The 22,744-nt window shown below is 38.0% G+C and overlaps 1 protein-coding gene across 1 annotated transcript; it reads right to left on the reverse strand.

The window, feature by feature from the left end:
* Positions 1–342: 342 nt before the first annotated feature.
* On the reverse strand, positions 343–19,000 carry LOC116231814 (solute carrier organic anion transporter family member 1A2-like). Its single transcript, XM_090146052.1, has 15 exons — positions 18,981–19,000; positions 17,910–18,016; positions 16,607–16,748; positions 14,555–14,687; positions 13,051–13,157; positions 10,272–10,418; positions 9,886–9,984; positions 9,149–9,379; positions 7,560–7,724; positions 5,533–5,728; positions 4,673–4,838; positions 3,758–3,942; positions 3,159–3,223; positions 1,925–2,042; positions 343–1,043 (listed from the first exon to the last, which is right to left on the reverse strand). Exons 2-15 carry the CDS (start codon positions 17,967–17,969, stop codon positions 896–898), a joined length of 1,962 nt encoding a protein of 653 aa, XP_090002178.1. The 5' UTR covers positions 17,970–18,016; positions 18,981–19,000; the 3' UTR covers positions 343–895.
* Positions 19,001–22,744: the final 3,744 nt, after the last annotated feature.

Genomic DNA, 22,744 nt, shown 5'->3' on the forward strand with positions numbered 1-22,744 from the left:
TTAAGATTACTCAAGGCAATGGCTTGCTGATGCTAAACACCAAATGGGTACTACATTCATTATAGCATCTGATCTGACAGAAATAAAAGTTGAAGAAAGACAACTACTGCTTTGTATCATTCAGGTAATAATTTGACTAGAAGGTATGAGATTTAGCAGACATCAGTGTGATGGGCAAGATACTTTCAAGTATCATTTTTTACTCTCTACACACAAGTTATCTACTAAAGTGAATGCAACTGAAGTGACAAATCCTGGTAACTTTTCCTTGTCCATTCTCTATGCAAAATTTAAAATATCACCATAGTACAGCATTTTTTTTTAATTAAGTTTTTTATTTGTATTTGTTGTTATTACTGCAGCACATGACATAAACTAAGTTCCCAGTATATTGACCACCTACACTGTGTAGAATACCATACAGTCCTTGCTTGAAAAGACTGACAACTTAAGTTCATGAAAAACTCAGGCCCAATAAAGCTTCACATCTTGTCTACAGTCAACAAGAGAAATTGTGGCAGAAGTCATTGAAGAATTCCTAGACAAAATCTAGCATCACTGGAGTCAGTTGCAAAACTCTCACTACCTTCAGCGAAACGAGGATTGAAACTGTATGCTTCTGCTTTGTACTCCTTTGCTCAGATGAATCAAATCTGGCATCTCGTCATATTTCTACTCTTTGTACCTTTGCACCAAACACATTTTTCCTGTAACTCCTGTTTATGAACTGATAATAATATGAGAATATAATTAGGATGTAACTTTGTGAAAATCTATTAATCTCTGTCCAGAAGTTCACTAATTAAAATAAAAAATCTTTTACAAAGATATGTCCAAAATTTACATTGTGAGGTTTTTTCACAATATATCGTGCTTTGAAATGCTATCTCAATGCTTATTGTCCTTTATCCTGCAATTCTACTGGTGCATTTGATGAGACATTCCTTTCAGATGTAAGTTGCTTCTTTAAAATAAAGAGAGTTATTAAACCTGGGATAAAGGACATTCCACGTAACAATGCTGGCAGGCCAAGGTAGATCCACCTGAAATAAAAGATGCGCTTTGTGAAATATGAGTATTCATGAAAAAAATAGCTGAATTGGTCAGCATATGTGTTATTGTGACAATTGCCCAGATGCTCTAAAGCTGGTGCCCTGATCCTGGATCTCAAGGAAGATGAACCAATACTATAAAAAAGAATATATCAGTGTCAGTGAAGTGGCTATTTATTTCACTCAGTTTCAGGCAACTAATTTAACTAGGTAAGTCAGCCACTTTGTCTCCTTACAGCTTTCTCTGTAGGGAAAAAGAGAGAGAGACCTGAAAAGGGCAGCTTAGACAAGAGCAAAACTTCTGGGTAGTCATGTGTCAGCCTTCTTTCAAAACCAACCTCTCTACGTAGTATTATACAGAACCAGTCTGAGACATTAGTTGAACAATTCCTGCAGCGTTTCTTGAAGGACTAAAGGTATGAAATGTAGTCTTTTAGATCAAATTCCAACTTGTGTAACTGTATAACATCTACATTTCCCCTAGAAGTGAATTCAAGTATTATTTCAACTGTGTTGTGTTTTTTTTTTTTTCAAATACACGGTATAAAGAGACAATAAATGTCTGACATTTTTCCCACAAGAGTTTACTGCTTTTAGATCTTTTCATCAGAATTTAGCATTTTTAGGTTTGTTCTCCTGGAAGATTGTGAGTGAATGTAATTTTGGTTCCAGAGAATTCCTGGCTAAAGGATATTCCAGCATCTGTGACAAAGGCAGCACTCAACAAATGAAGCCAACACCAAAGAAATGTGTCAAATTTATAACAAAGGAACAGTTTGTCTACTAGAAAAATAAGGAGAACACACAATTGCACCTATATGCATTTAATAATATAGCAAGGAGGAGAAAATAGTATGAAGTAGAAAATATACCTGTATTTGACTATGTCGTATATCCTACACGCTCCCTCTCCGCCACAAGACTTAGTACCCCATTTCATGCATGTGGTATCTATCAAAGCTCCAAAAAAAATGGGAGATGGAATTCCAGCTAGAAAGGATATTAGCAATGTTTTAGTGAATAGCATTTTTTTTTTCTGATTAGCAAATGCACCAAAGATCCTACTCTGTTTCTTATCTACTCCATCTACCCTGTCATCTTCCAGTATGAACCATGTTTTCTATATTCCTTATGTTCCTTTTTCTTCCTTATTCACCTATCCTGAACAAAAGATTATATTTCCTGTTGCATGTTATCCAGTGTATTCATTAAAATATGGACTGTGACTAAGAACAAAACTCAGTAGTTTCTCTCATCAGTGACCACACTGCTATGTTCAGTGAATACTTGGTAAGAGCAAAAAAAACGTAGATGACTTTCAGATGAGTGCCAGATCTAGACAGCCTATTCCCCAGTATATGAAGGCTGCTCTGAAAATAATGCCTCCTATTTTATTCTGTTGGCCCACAAAGCTAGAGCTGGATGCTGGTGGTATGGCAGTAGAGACTGAACCGTCCTACCAGTATTCCTTTAGATTTTACTGCTGTGTGACAGATAGCAGCAGAGGGGCAGTCTGACAAAATGATGTCTGACATGGAAGTGCATGAAGCAACGCTGTGTCACTGAATTCTTCCATGTGGAAAAAATGGCACCCATTGACATTCACTGACTCCTGCTGCACATTTATAGAGAGCAGAGTGGATGTGAGCACAGTGAGGTGGTGATCAGCACATTTCAGCAATGGTGACAGATGTGAAATGTGAAAGACAAGTTATGTTCCAAATGGCCATGCAGATGTTTACGAGCATGGTGTGCAGGCTCTTGTTCATCGCTGGTGAAAAGGCATAGTTAACAGTGATGACTAGGTTGAAAAACAGTGTTCTGTATTTGAGAATTTGCTCTATCAGTGTTACTGTATTCTTTGGATCTGTTGTAGTTTCTATGGAAATACATAGGAGGCACTACTTATGGAACTATCTATGTAAATAAATGACTGTTCTCATTTCCAATGTTGCCTAAATCCATAAAAAAGAAAAAAAACATTTCCTGTTCAAAGGCACTATAGTGAAGTATACTCCTGTGTCATGCTCTTATGGGTCCTGGTGTGATCCATATAGGTGCTGCAGACCTAACTATGCTTCTGAAGTGTGTTAGAGCTTCTCTTACCAAATACTCTTGCAGCTAGTTCATGGACACCCACTCCAAATGACTTTTCTTCAGGCTTCAGAGACCTGTATTGTAATTATATTGCAAATAGATTAACAGAGGTGACCTTAAAAATATAAATACTTCAATATTTTTCTTTTCTCTTCAATCAAAACCTTCATTGAATTAGGTCCAAACCATTCATATTCGATGAGAGTTTGAAAGAGTTCATTATCTTCATTAGATGAAATTCGTTAACTAGGACTGCCAAGTCACAAAAGGAAAAGCCATTTTCCCAGTATCATTCACTTGGACAGAAGCCAGCATGAAGTCCAAGAATGTACAGTAGCTTTATCAACATCATGTTGACATAATCAATAAAGAAATTGGTATTACACACCCCTACATTCATTCAGGGTACAGCTGATAGCCAAAAGTAACATCAGAGTAAAACTGACCAAATTTAGCACAACAAAACCTTAATAAAACACAGAAATGACATAATAGCTTTCTTTTCTTCCTCCCTCTGTGCACATACCAAAACCTTTTATTTCCTGGGGGTATCTGACTAAGAGTGAAAAGTTCTGTAGGTTTTCTAAGGTAAGAACATTATACTGTACCTTATTAAGACCATGAACCCAGGCATTGCTGCTAAGGAAAAAATGAAGCTTCCAACTAATTGCAGTATTAAAAAATATTGAAGCATCTTGTCACAGTTTTTTCCTTTGTCACATTGGCCCAGAACTGCAGAGGCATTTTGAAATGGAAATTCTGAAGCTGCAACACAGGTGCAATTTTCAAATACCTGCCAAAAGAGTGTTTTAATCACACAGGCTTGTCAAAACTCACACATTGAGAATGACATTCATGCATTTGGCACCTAGCTCACTCTTCCTGCTCCTGAGTATTTTGCATGCATGCAGCACTGTGCTGTGGCCTCTTAACCAGTCTGCCAGGCACAGGTCCAACTTGTGGTGTGTGGGGTTAGAGGCAGGGAGGGATCTGTGTTATTTTTACATAGCTGGCACTACACTTCCTCAAGAATGCCATGATCAAATGAGCTATTGTATTTCCAGCACTGCCTGCTTACAAGGTTCTTCCACTGCCATTAGATCTGATTCTCTTTTTCATAACCAATATTTGTCTTTTTTTTTTTTTATTTATAGGAGAAAAGAGAATTAAATCCATGCTATAGACTTTCAGACTTTCATTTTGAACAAAATGTTCTTGTGCACTCAAGATTCCAATTTGCCATACTTTGAAAACAATTTCTCATGCTATTTTAAGATCCCTTCAGTTGTAAAAAAAAAAAAAAAAAAAAAAAAAAAAAAAAAAGGAGTCTTCACTATATTCTTTAATTTACATTTAATACAATTTTCATATTCTATTTGGAATTTCTGATTCTATCCGATGAATTTGTCCAACTCTACTTATTACCTTACAAATCCAAGTAAAAGTACATCCCCTTAAACTGATATGGCTATTTCTCACCTACTGTGTTTCATAGCTACACCATAATAGAAATGATGCTTTACCACACTTTTTCCAGTTCCTGTTGAAGCCTTACACCCAGCCAGACAAGATGACACATAAGTGATTCCATTGTTCGCACAAACTGGGTCCCATACTTTAAGCGTGCAATTACAATCTCTGTTGCAGTCAGCAAGTAGAGTATTTTCTGCATATGACAATTGATCTATTCTGAAATACATTTAGAAAATGAGGAAATATTTTAGTAATGAAATAACTATATAACCCTTTGAAGTTTTATTCTATTCTATTATTATTCTATTCTAGCTTGAGGGTTGAACCAAGATACACAATCCTATATGCTTCTGTCCTGGACTCTGAATGCAGAATTATACCTTTCTGTCTTTCCACTGGCTGTTATTTCATATTATATTAGTCACAGTATTTCATATTACATTATCTTATGCTACCTGTTAATAGGTGGGTATGCATAAGCTACAGATTTTTTCTCATCTGTGACATGTATGTTCTTTACTGTCTTTAAGTATTAAATAAAAGTGCACGTTCATTTTCCAGACACATGATTCACCCATAATGATTAACAGCAGGCTTCAAATCAAGAAACTGCAGGTAAGATACCCTCTTACAATTTGTTAGAAGTAAAAGTCCAGTTAAGTTAAAGAAAGATATTGTTTCCCTCTGTAATTCTGAAACTGCATTGATGTATATTTGATTTGACGAACATCTTTATTTAACCTGCTGTTACTTGGCTTGAATGTGTAATGAAATTAGTCAAAGAATTAATTTGAATGTGGTGCTGTATGAGAGTGGAAACTATAATGTACCTGGCTCTGTTTTTCAAAACTGTGGAGTCCCTGGCTAATTCTTGGCAAGAAAAATCCAGGTTGCACCTTAAAGAACGTACCCTTCATAGGAAACCGTTAGGCCGGCAACTGGTGAAGTGTCACAGATAGTCCAAAAGGCAATAAAGTATAGGAGGTAATCCAGAAAAGTTACCCAACATGCTATATGTGCAGCCTGGTAGGTATTTATCTTGAATTTCTTCATAAATAAGCCTCCAAAAAAGTACCCAAGGCATATAATTGGTATGTTGTAAACACCTATTTTAAAAAGTAAAACGTCCATGTTAAAACAAAGAAGGAGAACATCAAAGCTACTTGTAAAGGATGACTGTTTTGCAATGACTCATATAGCTCCTGTGACTGAGTGGTTTAACTAAAGTCGGAAATGATGCTCTAGTAGTTCTCCTGCACACCCAAAACATCTACGGAAGCCAACAGCAGCTGTGAACTGCTAGGAGAGGATAGGACTAAAATGATTCAGTGAAAAATTGCTGTCTGCAGTTGCAATGTAATTCCAGTACACATACAAAACAGAGTTTTGGTACAGCCTTCCTAATTGTGAGAGAAACCCAGTAGGAGCAGGTCTTGAAGCACGCTGAGCATCATGGAAATAAGGAACAGACATTAAATTTCTGTATGAGATTGTTGAATGGGCTCTCACTCTTCTCAGCTGTTAGAGGAAAATAGTGACTGAAGGATATTCAGGAACTAGTTTTACATCATCACCATATGGTTTTGTTGGCATTGCTCAAGGCAGTGTTGGTTCTCTAACAATTCTTGACTATCAGTGGGCATGAAGGACGCGAGGAAAGGGGAAGACTATTGAATGTGACAGAGCATTTTCTCAAAGTACTGTGTGCTTAGATACAGAAAGCAGCTTGTCTTTAAAAAAAAAAAATCCAACAATGTAATGTCTGCACAAAAAAGAAAGGATGATATTTACATGCCTTTGAATGAACAATTTCAAAACACTGGCAACAGAAAACTATAGTAATACTCATGAAGTCCGGGACATTCTGTGTTCCTGGGATTAAAGAAATTATGTGGCTGCTGTGGAGATAAGCACCGAATTAAGGAACAGAAGTATGGCTACATGTATTTTAAGATTTTCCTTCTGTGGTGATTCAATAAATTCTAATGTAATTAAGCCAGAGCTTAAGAGAACAAGAGAACACTGAGAATTTAAAAATTGAAAAAGAGGAACTATAAGAAGGCTCTGACACTTTCAGAGTATTTGCTTTGTGTTACAACTGCTTGCGATTACTGTTTCCAAATGTACACCACCTTCTTGTCCTTGCTCATAGAAAAAAAAGACAAGCTCAGAAAGAGATATAAAGACATGCATTTGGTCAGTGCTTTCTTCCCATGGAGTTCTGCATGTGAAAGAGGATCTATTGGTTTCAGAAGGCTCAAGAACATGTGAAGAACAGAGATGATGGAAAGTGTTGAAGATCACTGGCAATTTTAACTACACATACATTCAACCCATCTGTGTCTTAAGAGTGTTAAGAGTGTTGTTTCCATGAACATGAAATACACCGTCTACTTTAAAGAATTATTTTTAAACAAAGATGATATAAGCATTGGTCACCCTCACATTCTTAGTGTAAATTAAAATAACCTCTCTGAAACCAGTGGTTTAAGTTTTACATCAGCTGAGCTTTCATAGGATCATAGATTCACAAGGTTGGAAAGGACCCACAAGATCATCTAGTCCAAGCATCCTCCTAACACTATTACTACCACTAAGCTACTAAACCATATCTTGTAGCTTCTCATCCAGCCTCTTGAACAATAGAATCATAGAATCACAAGGTTGGAAAGGACCTACAAGATCATCTTTCTGGCACAATTCAACCAGTGGAAAGGGGATTATTAAATTCTTGACAGAAAATTAGGAAATTCTTAGCAGAAAATGCATAGCTATTTAGAAATGTTTTGTAGTGTGGAATCTGTCATTTATAGAAGCATTTTCCAGTATGTATATGTGTGCATACACATATTAATATACATATATGTGTATATATATATACACACAGAGTTTTAACAGAGATAAGAGATGTGGTAGAACAGAATGAAGCAACTTTACCAATTAAAAAGATGGCATCTGATGCAGATTTTCCAAATTGCTGTTCCAAATATTTAGGCATGAAGGATATCATGCCAATGAAGGCGCTGAACTGTAGCACACTTATAACTATAAATAACATATAAACTGGGTTGCGAAGTAAAGCCTTGAGGAATGGGAAGAAATCTGAAATGAAATAATGTAACGAGGTTAGCGTGATGCTTTATGAAATGAATCATACGTTGTTCAGTGTTGCTAAGAGGAAAAAGAGAGGACAGTGGTTCTTAACTGGATCAGGATAATTCTTGTGCTTTGCCAGACATCATATCTCAAAGATTTATTGGTTAGTCCAGGCTACCCTGCCACGTTTCTCCTACACAGAAATAGCCTCTCATACACTTATCCCCGGTAAGGTTACTGCTTATGAAAATCACAGTGATAATTTCATCATGAAAGTTTCAGGAGACTTTTTAGCTTTTCAGTGTCTGAACTTTCCACTTGAGGCCTGACAGCAGCAGCTACTCCACTACCTTTCCAACTACTTACCTTAGCCCATGCCCTAAAGCATTCACCAAAATCCTTTTTCTGCACCTGCCAGGCAAAGGGGGTACAAAGAGGGAGGGGTAGGCACCTATGATTGCATGCGCCAGACACGTAATTACTGACTTTGGTTATTACAACTATTAGCAGTGTGGCAGAAAAGGCATGAAAAGGGAAGTGCCTGTCATTCCCATCAAATGCTCAAAGTCTGCACTTTCTAGTCTTAAGCTAAGTACAACACTGAGAAACTAATTTATACTTGCAATTTTTTTTTCTACATGCAATGTCTGTTAATTATTGAAACAAGAAAATACAAAAAAAAAAACAAAACAACCCATCTTTTTCTAATGTTCTCTATCAACTAATGTGCTTTGCTGACATCAGGAAACTACAGGAAAACATGAATTTCTGTACAACAGTGACAGTTCATCTATGCACTTATATTTCCAACTAGCACAACAATTTTATAAAAAGCTTCCTGCAGATATATAGTTTCCCAGGTTTATAGATCTGAAAAACCACAGATGTGAACATAGCTAACAGTAACATGAAGCTAACAGTAACATGAATAAATGTAAATGAAATAGATTTTTGTTTAACAGTCATTAAATGTTTAGGAGACTCCTAAGCACCTGTCTATTCCCTTTGTGGCATTAAGTTGGACTCAAGAAATGCACAAGCCTTGTGCTGCTTTCCAGCTTTGCTACCCAGTGAATGTGAGGTATGAGTATCTAATATCTGCAACTGGTCCAAAGCTCACTGAGGTGTAGTATTCTTAATCAGATTTCAGTGCATTAATGCCAGCAGGAAGAAAAGCTACAAATCTACATACATCTGAAATGCCGCAGGGAGAAAGGGGTGAATTCAGATCCTGAATCCTATGAAACCTATGAAACCTTCTGCCTCTGTGAAGAGACATTCTAAAAGCTTGCTCAAATTCTTTGTACTACAGAGAGTAGAAAATCATAGAATGCATTTCATACCTTGGACATATTTGTTTTTAAAAAAATGCATATTGTTCACACCTTAAGAACAAATCTAAGACAAAAATAAAAGATGGTATAACTTGCCTTTAGCAATTTCATACATGGTCTGTTTGGTTTCCTTCTGTTCATTTTCTTCTAGTAGTACTCCTTCCTTTTTACATGTCTCAGACTCATCTGGTTCCCCTTCCTTCACAAGTGACCTGGGCAAAAACCAAAAAGGTAGTCCTGCAAGAAAATTCACTAATCCACAAATCAAAATGCCCAGCCACCACGCTCCAACCCAGCGGACATCAGTAGGTGTTATAGTTAGCTCCCCTAAAAAGGAAACAAAACAAAACAAAACAAACAAACAAATAAAAGCAATGGCATCTCAGTTAGTTTATAAATAATTTTTCTTTCATTCTTTGTTTTTCTGATCACCTCTGATGTAATTTATTAAAAGCACTTTAAACGTTTAAACTGAAACTGATAAAAGAGAACAAATATTCTCCAATCTTCTACTTATTCATCTAGCAAATTTCATCATTTCAGCCGTTTGTGCTACATTAATTTTAGCCTTTTCCTGTCTTAACCCAGATGATGCAATCATTCATCAAATAATTTATATGCAGATTCATTCACGGGCTCAGGGCTTCTATTGGATTGAATATCACATTGGCTTTTTCCATTCTAAAAGAAATACCAGCAAATTAAAATGAATACACTTCATATTTGAAGTTAATTCAGCACTTCATGTTGCTGGTTGATAGACCATTATGCCTACTGGTTTACATAAAAGATTTTGTATATTCAGTGTAAGATTTTACATATTAATCCATCACCTGCATCTACAGTTTCCAGATCAACAAACAGTTTTGCACAGAATGATGCCAACAAGAAACCAAGAAAGGGGCCAATTACTGTTGCTGTATGTAGACAACCTAGAATATGAAAGGAGAAAACATACAAAATCAAAACACAGACATAAATATTTTCTTGAAATAATTCTAGATGCTTAGGATAGCTTTACTAAATAAACATTTAGAGCAAAAAATGACATTATTTCAACAAATAGTTAAATTACAAGTTCTACACTACTACTGTTTCAATTCAATTTAATTCAAACTGTATTGTTTAAATGCGGTAATGTCTTTTTCTCTCTTCTTTACTTTAGTTTACTTTCATGTTTGTTTGGGGGAGGGAAATTAGCATGATAGGATAGGTTTACCCTGGTAGAAAGGTGAATTCTCTGTTTTGGCAAAATCCTCCAAATATGAAATGCCTAAAGGCACAATGGGAGTTTCACCCATTCCTCGTATTAAGTTTCCAACCATCACAAATATCCACAGCAATGACCCAGGCTCCTTTTCACACTCTGTGAATAGAATAAGAAGCCAGAATTAATGCTTTGATTCTACCAGTTCTGTTCTAGAGATGCAGACAAACAACTGACTGACAGTTTAAACTGTGATTAGTAGATCAATCCTGTAAAACATGGATATAAATAGTTGCTATACTCAAAAGGCTCCAGAATAAAAAGAAGCTATTGCACTTGCTGGAGTAGAGTTCAAATCCCTCCTGTCTCCATGCCACATCTTGTCTAAACATCTGCCAGTCCAATTACTGCATAAAGTAGGACTCTTCCTGTACTCATCTCCCTCATCAAAGCTACCATTTCTCTGTCAGTTGAAAGAAAAATACCCCTGAACAACAGTTATGTAGGGATAAATTTATCTTGTCTTAGAGATGGAGGTCTTTCCCGCATCCTTTTCTGTTTCAAGACTAATCTAACCTGCCTTAGAGTGAGGCAGGTCTCCAGAAATTTAATGCAATGCAAGCAAATTCTTGGAATGGCAAAAATATTTTATATTTGCTTGGTAAAACTGCTATATTTATCTTACACTAATATTATGCCATATGTTTTCATATCAAATTAAACAGCAACATGGACACTTATACCTGCATTTTTCATCTAGAAAAAAGCTGTTTTTAAAGGGTTTTCTTGCCAGTTCATAGCATGGCTCTGCATGTATCTATTTACTATGGTCAAACTGCTGAGATCTCATATGGGACATGTTTAGGATACTGGAAATAAAACGCTTTGTTTCAACTTTTTTAATTAAAAAAATAATAAATTGCTAGAATTGATTTCTTAAATAAGAACAGTTTACTTAAAAAGAAAGAAAGAAAGAAAGAAAGAACAGTAAGAATGCATTCCTTTTCATATTCTTCCACAATATTCCAAGGAAAGGTTTTTCAACTTTCTTCAAGTTTATAGTTTATGCCATCATTAGTGATGCAGGAAAGACCAAGCTTTCAGTGGTCTCCCTTAGGATAGAATTATATTCTATGAGAGGTCTCCCTGTTCCAGTGCCTGACCTATCTTTTTGAAAACAGGCTATTCCTAATATCCAAACAGAGCCTGCCCTGGTGCAACTTAAGGCCATTACCTCTCATCCTATCAGTAGTTACATGGGAGAAGAAGCCAAACCCTACCTCACTACAACCTTCTTTCAGGTTGTTGTAGCCTTGGCCATCTGGGCACACTCCTGTCTCATGTTCAGCTGAGCACTGACTAGCACCCCCAGGTCCTTCTCCTTCACACAGCTTTCCAGACATTCTGCCCCAAGCATTGCACAGGGTTGTTGTGAACAAAGTGCAGGACCCGACAATTGGTCTTGCTGAAGCTCATCCCATTGGACTCACCCCATCAATCCAGCCTGTCCAGATCCCTCTGTAGGGCTTTCCTACCCCATGGAAGATCAGCACTTCCTCCCAGCTTGGTGTCATTTGCAAACGTACTGAGGGTACATTCGATTCCCTTGTCCAGGTCATCAATAAATATATTTTAAAAAGGACCTGCCCCAGTACTGACCCATGGGAATCACCACTTGTGACTGGTTGCCAGCTGGATTTAACTCCATTCAACACCACTCTCTGCACCCAGCCATCCAGCCAGTTCTTTACCCAGCAAAGAGTGTACCTGTCCAAGCCATGGGCTGCCAGCTTCTCCAGGAGAATACTGAGTAGTCTTTTTTACAGATTCAGGTAATTGTTGCATAAAAGCCATACACTACTGTTTGACTACTGTATGAAAATTCATACCAAGTAATAAAAGGCAAACAACGTCCTCACTTCACAGTGAGGTGCCACCATTTGCTTCCAAGTAAGTGAGAGCAGTGCAGAAGTAGTGTTGTTCTACTCTTGCATTAAACAAAATTCCTGAACTTTCTAGCTTCTTTGTCTTCTTTCAAACTGATAGCTGGATTCCAATTGATTGCTTCTAATTTTCTGAAGTTGATAAGCCTCCAGAAAAGCATATAGAGAATAAATTCCTCTGAGAATTTAGCAAAGCCTTAGTAGCCTCCCTAGACAAGCTCCCAAGGAAGCCCAGGCAGTTGAGACTAAATGCTTCCCTCTGAGGTAGTTGAATACCAGAGAGATTAATTCCACCCTCAGTGTGAGGATTTCATGTCATCTCTGTCTCTTTTGACTTCACAGCAGTTATTTTTATGCATATACTACTGCCAGTGAACATGCATGTTTTAGTCACCCAGATAAGTTTCAGCCTAGTTTATGTTGTTTTATCTTTTCTTTAAAAAGATTTGGGAGCTCCTTTTTTTGTTCTACCTCTATTTTTCATTACTTTATATCTTGTGTGGTACAGTAAAAAAAAAAAAGGAACCTTGTTCATTCTACCCATTGTCCAATTAATAGTTTCCCACCTCCTTACAGTGTCATAGTATTTCGAGTTTTAAAAAAGGAATATTTCTGAGAATAATCTCATGTTATATGTCCCTGAAGTGGAATAATAAGGATATTAACCAAGCTGTTTGGATGCTGTGGAAAATGCATGAAAGGGAGCTACAGCTGTGGAGTCACAGGCTAAGAGAGAACAAGGCAATAAATAAATAAATAAATAAAAGTGAGCTAATAAAAAAATACTATTTACTTAAATACTGTAAAAACTGAGGGAGAAGTAGTAGTAGACATAGGAAAAGTCATACCTGTTGATGGTTCCTCTGTAGGTAAAGAGAACAAGCTTTGGTTAACATGGCACAGAGGCACGACTGAAGAATTCTCCTGTGGTGAAACGCTGCTTTCAATATGGTACCTGTTTGAATCAAAGTAAAACACATATAGATTGAAAACAAATATATGAGTGAGGAATCTCAAAATCTGTTTCATGAAGCTACCTGAAAGAGGAGCATGCAGCTATAGCAAGAAGGAAATCCACTTCAAAAATTAACTCAGAATTTATAACAAATCAGACTAGGAACAAAAGAAACCAGTGCAGTGTTTGATCCGGACAGTTATCTAGTCTCTGACATAATTGTGTAACAGATGTCACAGAGAAGATGTTGAAATACCTTAACGAAGTCCCTCATATCATCTTTTCCCCTCTTCTCCCTACATTCTAATCCAATTTACACCTTAAGCAGAGGGTGCCACCAGGGCTGTCAGAGCCATACCACATTGGGTGTAACAGGAGTAGAGGACCTTCTTTTCTCAAAAATAAATCTCACTGATTAGAAATTAGACAAGCCTAAATGATTATTTTGTTAAGCCAAGAAGAAAAAAAGTGAGAAAAGGGTTAAAAAGTCATTATGATCCGTAAAGGCCTTGCCAATGCAGCGTTCAAGTTTGATCTCTCAGCCAGGGTCCAGACCAAAGGCATCTGAAAAATCATCTTGTATTGCATATTCAAGCAGATAAAATGTAGTAGTGCAGTGTGACTGCATTGTATCTTCAGAAAGTCCACGCAAGTGGTAGTACAAGAAGTAAGACAAGGCACAGCAAGGCAAGACAAGGCAAGATGCCCAGCAGAGTGGTGACAGTGCTCAGAAATGATGGCTGACTTTTGAAGCCATCTCATAAGCAAAACAATCAAAGTTGCTCTGCAACTGTTTTATCACACTCACGCTCAGCAATTCCTCACTCGTTAAGCAATCACATTCCAGTAGGGGGAGTTGCATATTAAAGCATGTAAGGATCACAAGAAGCTGTTGTGATTTAAAAAACATGGCAGCTCCAGCCCAGAGCTGCTCCCTAAGGGCTCTCTAAGGGCTGCAGCTCCTTCAGACCTCATCCTGTGCTTCACCACAGTCTGCTCCATGGTTGCATGGGCAAACCTGCTCCTTGGTGCCTATAGGCTTCAGGGAGATTGCCTACTCCACAGTGGGCCTCTACTGGGCTGTAGGGAGCTTCTGCTCCTGATCTCAACCACCTCCCACCCTCCTTTATGCCTGTAGGGATGCTTCTCTCCCACTTCTCACTCCTCTTTCCCAGCTGCTGTTGCACAGCAGTTTTCCCTATCCTTAACTCTGCTCCCTCAAGGACACAACTAGAGTTAATTCCTGGCTCAGCTCTGGCAGTGGCAGGTCCCTTTTGGAGCAACTGGAGCTGTCTAAGATGGGGCAGCTCCTGTTATGTTCTCACAGAGGCCACCCTGCAGCCCTCCCTCTGCTAACAAAACCTTGCCCCATGAGCCCAGTATACCAAAATACTCACCTTCCAAATAGGAAATGAGGAAATGATGTCAAAAGACAGCCAAATGCAAAAACAGTGCAGCCCAAAGCAATTACTTTGGGTCTGTGAAATTTTCCTCCAAAGTAACTCACAAATGCTATCAGCAGCAGGTTACCTGCAAAAAGAACCTGGTTTGTATTTACAAACAAAGGCATTCTTTTACCTTTTAAATCCAAGAGCAATTCTCATTGTATGTTGTTAGCTCAACATCCATTACTTCTTCTATAAACCTACAAACACTGTAACTAGACAGGGAACTGGTTAAGTGGTGCAGTAATACCCTTCAATCTGTGATATTCTTCTGAAAGACTTACACCACATGAGAAGAACTTGAAAACAGGAGGCAGAATAGAAAAGAGATTATGGTGGAAGAGGAGGTTTTTGATCACACCTATGTAGAGAAGAAATTTCTCACAACTTTATGTAGAGATTAGGCCCAGGACTACAAAATAAGAGCTGCTTTGGGAAATTACTCTCCTGGGATGCTCTATTTAGTAATGTGTGGGAAAGTATATATTCAGAAGTATATATTCAAGTGTTTCTGTACTGAAAACAGTAAACGAGATGACATTCCAAGAAAAGAGGAATAATAAATTGATATTAATTTTAGTAATAGTTTAAGAGGAATAAAAAGATTTTGTAACAAGTGCCATTTAAAAATTCAAATGAGATAAAAAAAACTGGAATGTCTTCTCCTCTACTTTCACAGTGCAACTATGCGATGTCTGAAGTCTCATACCATGAATTAAGTCCTGCAACAGTAAAAAATTTGCTAACTGTTCAACTTCTAATTTTGTGATCGTTTTGTCAAAACAACAAAACCTTATCTATGACTGGTGAGCATAATGTTCTGAAAGAAAACAGCATCTTTTTTTATGTGTGATTGCTAGACTGACTGCACTGAACCACTAGCTTGAATGAAACTTGAATACATGTATTTGTACAGTCCTAATAAGATTCTATACCTACACTTGCACAGTCTTAATAAATACTTCATGCCTGGCACATACACTGATCCTTAATCATTTTAAATATTAATATGATGATTCGTAGTTACTTTACATTCCCGGAAATATGAACACCACAACTTGCTATAGAGAAGTGTGTACAAAAAGATGATCTATTTAAAATAATAAGGTTTTTACTTCATTGATCATATTTTTATATAGTTAATCTCAGCAATTTAATATTTCTTAAACTCTCCTTATCAAAAGCAAGAATACATTCTGGGAATTCAGTCTCTGTCATAACACTGAGGTGCCCAATAAGACTGCTTTGCAGGCAGCAGCATGGTGTCACAAACAGTTTCTCCAACTTGATTATGCTGAAAAGGGCGTTGTGTCTCCTACTCACTAGTGTGTACTAGCCTATGCAGGTCATTTCCTCAGTTGAGCCAGGGATCATAAAGATCCAGACTCCAGTTTTAAGAGCATAAAACATGCTTTGATGATCTCCTCTGAATTGGGTCTAAAGCTCTTAAGTCTTTTGTTTAGCTTTTGTGGCAATGGCAAGACTTAAGCCTGTCACTGGGCAGTGAAGCTTACTGACACATTTGAGGGGCACTAACAGTAGAAACCTTATTTAAAGTTACATGGGTGTGAAAACTTAAAATACTATTGAGTTTGAGTAAGGAGACAATCCACTCCAACCAACTTTGAGGTCACTGATTAAAAAGAATTAGTAAAAATACTAATATGAACTTACATTCAAACTGGGTCATTCTGTTTTGTTATTTATTTATTTAGTATAAAGCTTATTAAATAGTTCTGGTTTGTTAGTTGCTCTGTGTGAGAGTGTGAGAGTGTACAAGTTAGCTAAACCAACCTCTAATCCTAAACATCCTCATATAAGTTGTTGTGTTATTTTCCAAGACGCTCATATATAAGTACTAACACAGGCAGTAGAAGAAAGTTGGTCACTCTACTGTTGCAAACACACACTGACAGATTGCTGATGGACATGAGAGTCATTAATACATAATGAGCCAACATTTTATGTTTTCAAAGAAAAAGAAATATTAAAATGAGTAATTACCAATTTCAAAGCTTCCATTAATGATCCCCACTAAAGATGCTGGAATATTGAATTGCTTCTCTATCTGTGTGTACATGCTGTTCAAGTAAGCACCAGTCATCGTTTTACCAATAAATGCAAGTGACAGCGCCAGCAGAAATAACTAAGAAGGGAAGAGTAGATTGTATGAATTCAAAATTATATATTTAGGAATTTACATGGTTGTTTTCCCACCAGAAATGTGCTTCTAAGTAAAACAGTTGAATACTTTCTGATTTACTCATAGAGGAATACAATGTAAACAGAAGCTCAAATCCCATTAGTTAGCTTTGTCCACAGAGTTATGGCTTCACTGAACCAAAAAGGAAAATGAGGACAGAATTTGTTCTTCACCTGCTCCCAGTTACCAAGACTATCTCCAGAAACCTTAATCCCCACTTGCCCAGCCAAGTCAGGTGCAGCACAGCTTCACCCAGCGGGACCCTGCTGCAAGATTTCCATCTGCAGGACTGTGGAACACCTGCAGCCTGAGGGAATAAAGCTTCCTGTGCTGGGTGCAAGGTTCTTGGCACTATGCTTATCTCAGCAGTTGATAGGATTCTTGCAGAATTAAGATTGTTGCCTTTGACAGAATTACTGGATTAAGTAGCTGTTCTGTCTCATCAGTAGATGTCACGAGCCAATTTCAAACATAAGCAAGTAAAAAGTGTCTCCTTTCTGACAAGAATCTGGTAGTAAGTGACAATAAGAAAAAAAAAAAACAAAAGAGAGAGAAAAAAATTATATATATATATATGATGCAGCATTCAAACGCTTTAAATTTTAGGGTTATTAGTAAACACTATTTATGAAATAAAATCAATAGTATTTTTAAATACATCTACTACGATAGCTAAAAAGCATGGGTAATGTTTTTGGGCTTTGAATCCCTCTTAAATCAAGCTATTTTTTTAACTCTTTATAGTGCTTCTTGACAACTTGAATAATCTGGGTTTACAACCACAGCCATTTTTTACTTCCATGTCACAAATGGCTCATTTCACAAATCTATAAACAAATGGTAATCATGCCAGACTACAGGGATCACACAAGTTCAGAGGTGGAAATTCAAAGGAGCAATCAGGCATAAAAACACATCACAGAGTTCAGGGACATAAAAAGCAACATATTTGGTTTCAAGTTTGCATGACCTCAGTGTTCAAAGCATTAACGATAAGAAACAGACTGTTCATTCATTTATTCGAGATTTTAACTCCTGCTGAATGAGTGTAAGTGCAAGTAACTGTGGCTCTGCTCATACAAAATTGGTAAAATATTTCTGTACCGTAAGCCTGGAAATGCCGCAGAATTTGTCGTCTGCACGTGGTTTCCGAGTTTCTTTCATGTTGCCTTTTTGAGTCAATCCTGATGTGTGAATCTGTCTACTGATCCCTTTATAGTGTTGAAAAAGACAAAAGGAAAAAAAAAATTGGCCTACATTTGCAAAAAATAAAAAACAGTATTTCTCTTGAGATACCTGATATATGATTATATTCCTTAAATAATTGCAAACCAGTCTAACAACAGTGGACTCCAACAGAACCTATAAGCATATGCATGTACATTTTCTAATTGAGAAAATTTGACACACACACAAAAAAAATTGACATAACAGAGACAGAGCAAACTATTTCACATCAGATGCTCAATGCTATCAGCACTATAGTTTCAGCATTGTCTCACAGCAGGTAATGATGAACTCATAGTATGGTAAGATGACACCTGAAGGAAGGTAAAAGTATGAGAAGATCAATGAGACGCATGAAACTGTATAAAAATGGTGAAAAATGGCCACAGGCCAACCGGAAGGTAAAGAATGGAGAAAAGAAACCTTCTGAAGGCAAAGTAGTTTGTAACTGTCTGTACTGCTTTTCAGTCTTGTTCACAAGCATTTGGATTGAACACTGTGGGAGGCAACACTCTGAACATTTGTATGCCTGGCTGACACATACCTGTCTTCTGTGGTCTTTAGCACTATCCCTGTCCCTGCTAGCCATACAAAGGACATTTAGTTCTGTTCTGCACTTTCTGTTATCAGCTCTTCCACTGGAACCAATGTAAGTTCATTAATTTTAATATAAAGTGGACTGAAGTCTAGTTTCTTGGCATTAAAAGCAGAACAACAGAAAATCACACACACACACATATACAAAAAACCAACAACTACACCGTAATAATTTATCCCAAGTTATGCAAAAAAATTCCTCCCTGCCTACATTTAGTCATCTCTACCTTAGGTTGATGGTTAGAGCTTCTCATACTGCTAAGCCATACGTTTTCTTACACATTTTACATATTTCCCAAAACATTATCTAAAGAAGGAGCAACAGATCACAGAGACTAGGAATATACTGACCTCTAAAAGCCCCTCCACATCTGCTGCTTTCCATGGAGAGTTTAACATAAAGAACATCAGTCAAAGGATCCTAAGGACTACCAGAAAGAGTTCATTAAATCCAGTTATTCACTACAGTTCCCTACTGCCTGATGATGTAAGCTGAAGAAAACCAGAGCAAGTCAGAGCCCTACCTCACTGCTGGGACAGATAAAGGCCCATTTCCCCTTTTTCCTCTTAGATGCGCTTTCAAAGTTCTACCTTGCAGCACTTGCTCTTCTCAATGTGTTCACTTCACGGCTAGGAAGTAAGCTGTCCTTGACAAGTCTGCCAATAGAACTCAATTGCCCTTTCACATTCTTCAGCTCAACACCCTCTCAGCCAATCTCTTCACACACTAATTTCTACAACAATGTTAATCCTCTCAAATGTATTTCTTCATTAACTTGATTCCTGGCAAATTCATGGGCATGAACGCTTTTCATAGCCACCCTTACATTTCCAGTCTTTAAAATAGTAACACATTATTGTACTGTTCCTGGAAATACTTAATTTAAAATTAAGTGTAGCTGATCAGCAACTTAGACAATTGATTCTGTTTTATAGTTTGTATTTCTGCTATGTTTAAGGGTGTTTACTCATGCTGTGTTCTGTCATCAGTATCAAAATGTTTGTGGAACAAGCAGGGAATAAGGCCTAGCCCATACATATCCATGAAAGACTGGTCCTGCTTGACCAACCTCATTTCCTTCTGTGAACAAGTAACTGCCTTCTGGGTGAGGGAAAGTCTGTGTATGTAGTCTACCTAAACTTCAGCAAAGCCTTTGTACCCTGTCTTCCACAGTATTCTCCTGGAGAAGCTGGCAGCCCATAGGTTGGGCAGGTACAGTCTTTGCTGGATAAAGAACTGGCTGGATGGCTGGGCCCAGAAAATGGTGTTGAATAGAGTTAAATCCAACTGGCAACCAGTCACAAGTGGTGCTTCCCACGGGTCAGTACTGGGGCTGGTCCTGTTTAAGTTCTTTATTGGTGACCTGGATAAGGGAATTGGATGCACCCTCAGTAAGTTCGCAAATGACACCAAGCTGGGAGCAAGTGTTGATCTTCCATGGGGTAGGAAAGCCCTACAGAGGGATATGGACAGTCTGGATCAATGGGCTGAGGCCAATGGGATGAGCTTCAACAAGACCAAGTATTGGGTCCCGCACTTTGGTTCCATGCAGCAATACAGGTTTCAGGCAGACTGCCTGGGGTATTAGACAACAGCCAGCTGAACAAGAGCCAGTGATGTGCCCAAGTGGCCAAGAAGACCAATGGCATCCTGGCTTGAATGTATGTATCATGTGCAGCCACCAGGAGCAAGGAGGTGATAGTTCCTCTGTACTCAGCCCTGGTGAGGCCACACCTTGAGTACTGTGTTCACTTTTGGGCCCCATCACTGCAAAAAAGACACTTAGGCCCTGGAGCATGTCCAGAGAAGAACAATAAAGATGGTGAAGGGTCTGGAGTGCAAGTCCTGTGAACCAGGATCGTTCAGTCTGGAGAAGAGGAGGCTCAAGGGAGACATTATTACTCTCTGCAACTGCCTAAAAGGAGGTTATAGTGAGGTGGGGGTTCTCGTAGGTAATTGGTGATAGGAAGAGAGGTAATGGCCTTAAGTTGCACCAGAGGAGGCTCTGTTCAGACATTTTAAAGTTATTCTCAGAAAGAGAAGTTGAGCACTGGAGTGGGCAGTTTAGGGAAGTGGTGGAGTCACTGTTCCTGAGAGTGTTCAAAAAGAGTGTGGAATCGAGGGGCATGGTTTAGTGGGCATGGTGGCTGCAGGTTGACTAAATGATTTTAGAGGTCTTTTCCAACCTTAGTGATTTGATGATTTTACAGCAAAATATGCTTATACAGCTTTGCATTTTCTCAGAAATTCTGCATAAGACTTTATATCCCAATGAATCTTTTATGCCTTTTCTTAATATTAATGTGCTTTATTCAGACTGTAGTACACATGACATGTCAAAAGATGAGCAGCAGACAAAGAATGCAGTCCCTATATCTGTCTTCTTCTGCTCCTCAGAGTTGCCAATAGGATTCTGTTGTTTATTGTACCAGTCCCTGCATTTCACTAGTGTTTATGGGACACATCATCTGGCTTTACAGGTTTTTCTTCTGGTGCTAAAGTTACTGGTCCTGAGTTATTTCCTTCACTTGGAGCGTCAGAAACATCACACTGCCTATCATTTGATTACCAAAGATAGAATAGCAATGTTTGCTTTCACTTATTATTACCTCCCTTCAAAGCATGAATTATTGCAGAAAAAAAAAATCACTTTGATTTCTATTTGACTGGGAAGATTATTAACTGTGTGAACTGACTAACAAAATAAACAGAATGATGAATACCAGTTGCGTTCCTGAGGTTGCTTTCCTCAGCTTTAAAATATTTTTTGTCACATTTGGTCAAACAGAACTGAAGGCAACATAGTCCAAGATTCTACATCAAAGAGATATAAACGTGTAACTCATTCAGTTTAGGTGCATTTCTATTACAGTTTAAAACCACTTTACAACCCACACTGCAGTTTCTGTGACTAAAGATGAGCCAATAGTGTTCTCTATCCTGTCTCCCATCTCTCTGCTTTGCACTCCCATTGCTTATTTTTTAATTCCTGGGTCTTCTGCAAATCTCTAGCTTGTTAAATAGGCAGGAAAAAAAAACAAAAAACTGGTTTCCAGGTAGTGAACTGACTTGGCCCACCGAGTGGTTCAACAAGTGTCAAGAAAGAGTAGGAATGTGGAACAAAGAACTCGAGAAGAGAGCAGAAAGTGAGGATGAAAGCAAAGTATGAAAGGGTGAAGAGTGCCTATCTGAGCACCAGTGATGCATTATGTCACCTCAAATATTTGTAGAGGAATGACCGCAAGCTCTAACCTTAGCTGCCCAGGCCAGCCCTGAACACAACCCTAGAATCATCACATTTGTAAGGAAATTATCTCCTTCAGTGAGCATCCATCAGCATTTCTTTAGCCAACAGCAAGACGAGAGACAGCTTATGCAGCAAGGATATTCACACAGGGGCTAAATTTTGTTACAACAAATTGCTTGGAAAGTTTGCATGAGCCAGGTGAGACTGTATTTATCCAAAAGTTTGCCCTCAGGTTCCAATTCACCTACCAGCTATAATGTAAAAACCTGCACCTGAATTCTACTCATAAGTCTGCAATATCTGCTGAACTTTCAGGGAAGAGGTCAATAAAATCCCTTTTACAAGAACTTACTCCTTCCTTTTCTGCACTGAGTTTGGAATACATTTATCAGGCTAAGACATTAGCAGTAACATCACAACTTTTCCAGCCACCTCCACTACAGAACTGAATGTCCTTTCTCTCATCACAAGCAACCAGAAAGACCAACAGAAATCAGAAAGCCCATCTACAGAAGGCAGACACTTGCATGAAGAGCTAAAGAGCACAATGCAGATGGTTTCGCTACAGGCTGCATTTATAAACTAAATGTATGAAGGACAGTGGATATAATTTAGCCTAAAATATAAAAGCATACATCTTGTGTGGATCAGAGTAGGCATAAGGCTGTGTGCCTAACAGCAGACAGGCTACAGTTGAGAGGTGGGAATTTGTACTACACTAAATCCATAACCATGTTACAGTTTTAAACAACATTTCACCTTAATTAACAAATAATAACAAATAAAAAAGGATACATGTGGACTTCAAAGTCTTGGAAGCAATATTCTGCCAGTTGCCTTCCCTGAGTCCTAGCGGACCATCTTATT

This window comes from Phasianus colchicus, chromosome 1 (assembly GCF_987193195.1).
Source record: "Phasianus colchicus chromosome 1, bPhaCol1.hap1.1, whole genome shotgun sequence".
Taxonomy (NCBI): domain Eukaryota; kingdom Metazoa; phylum Chordata; class Aves; order Galliformes; family Phasianidae; genus Phasianus; species Phasianus colchicus.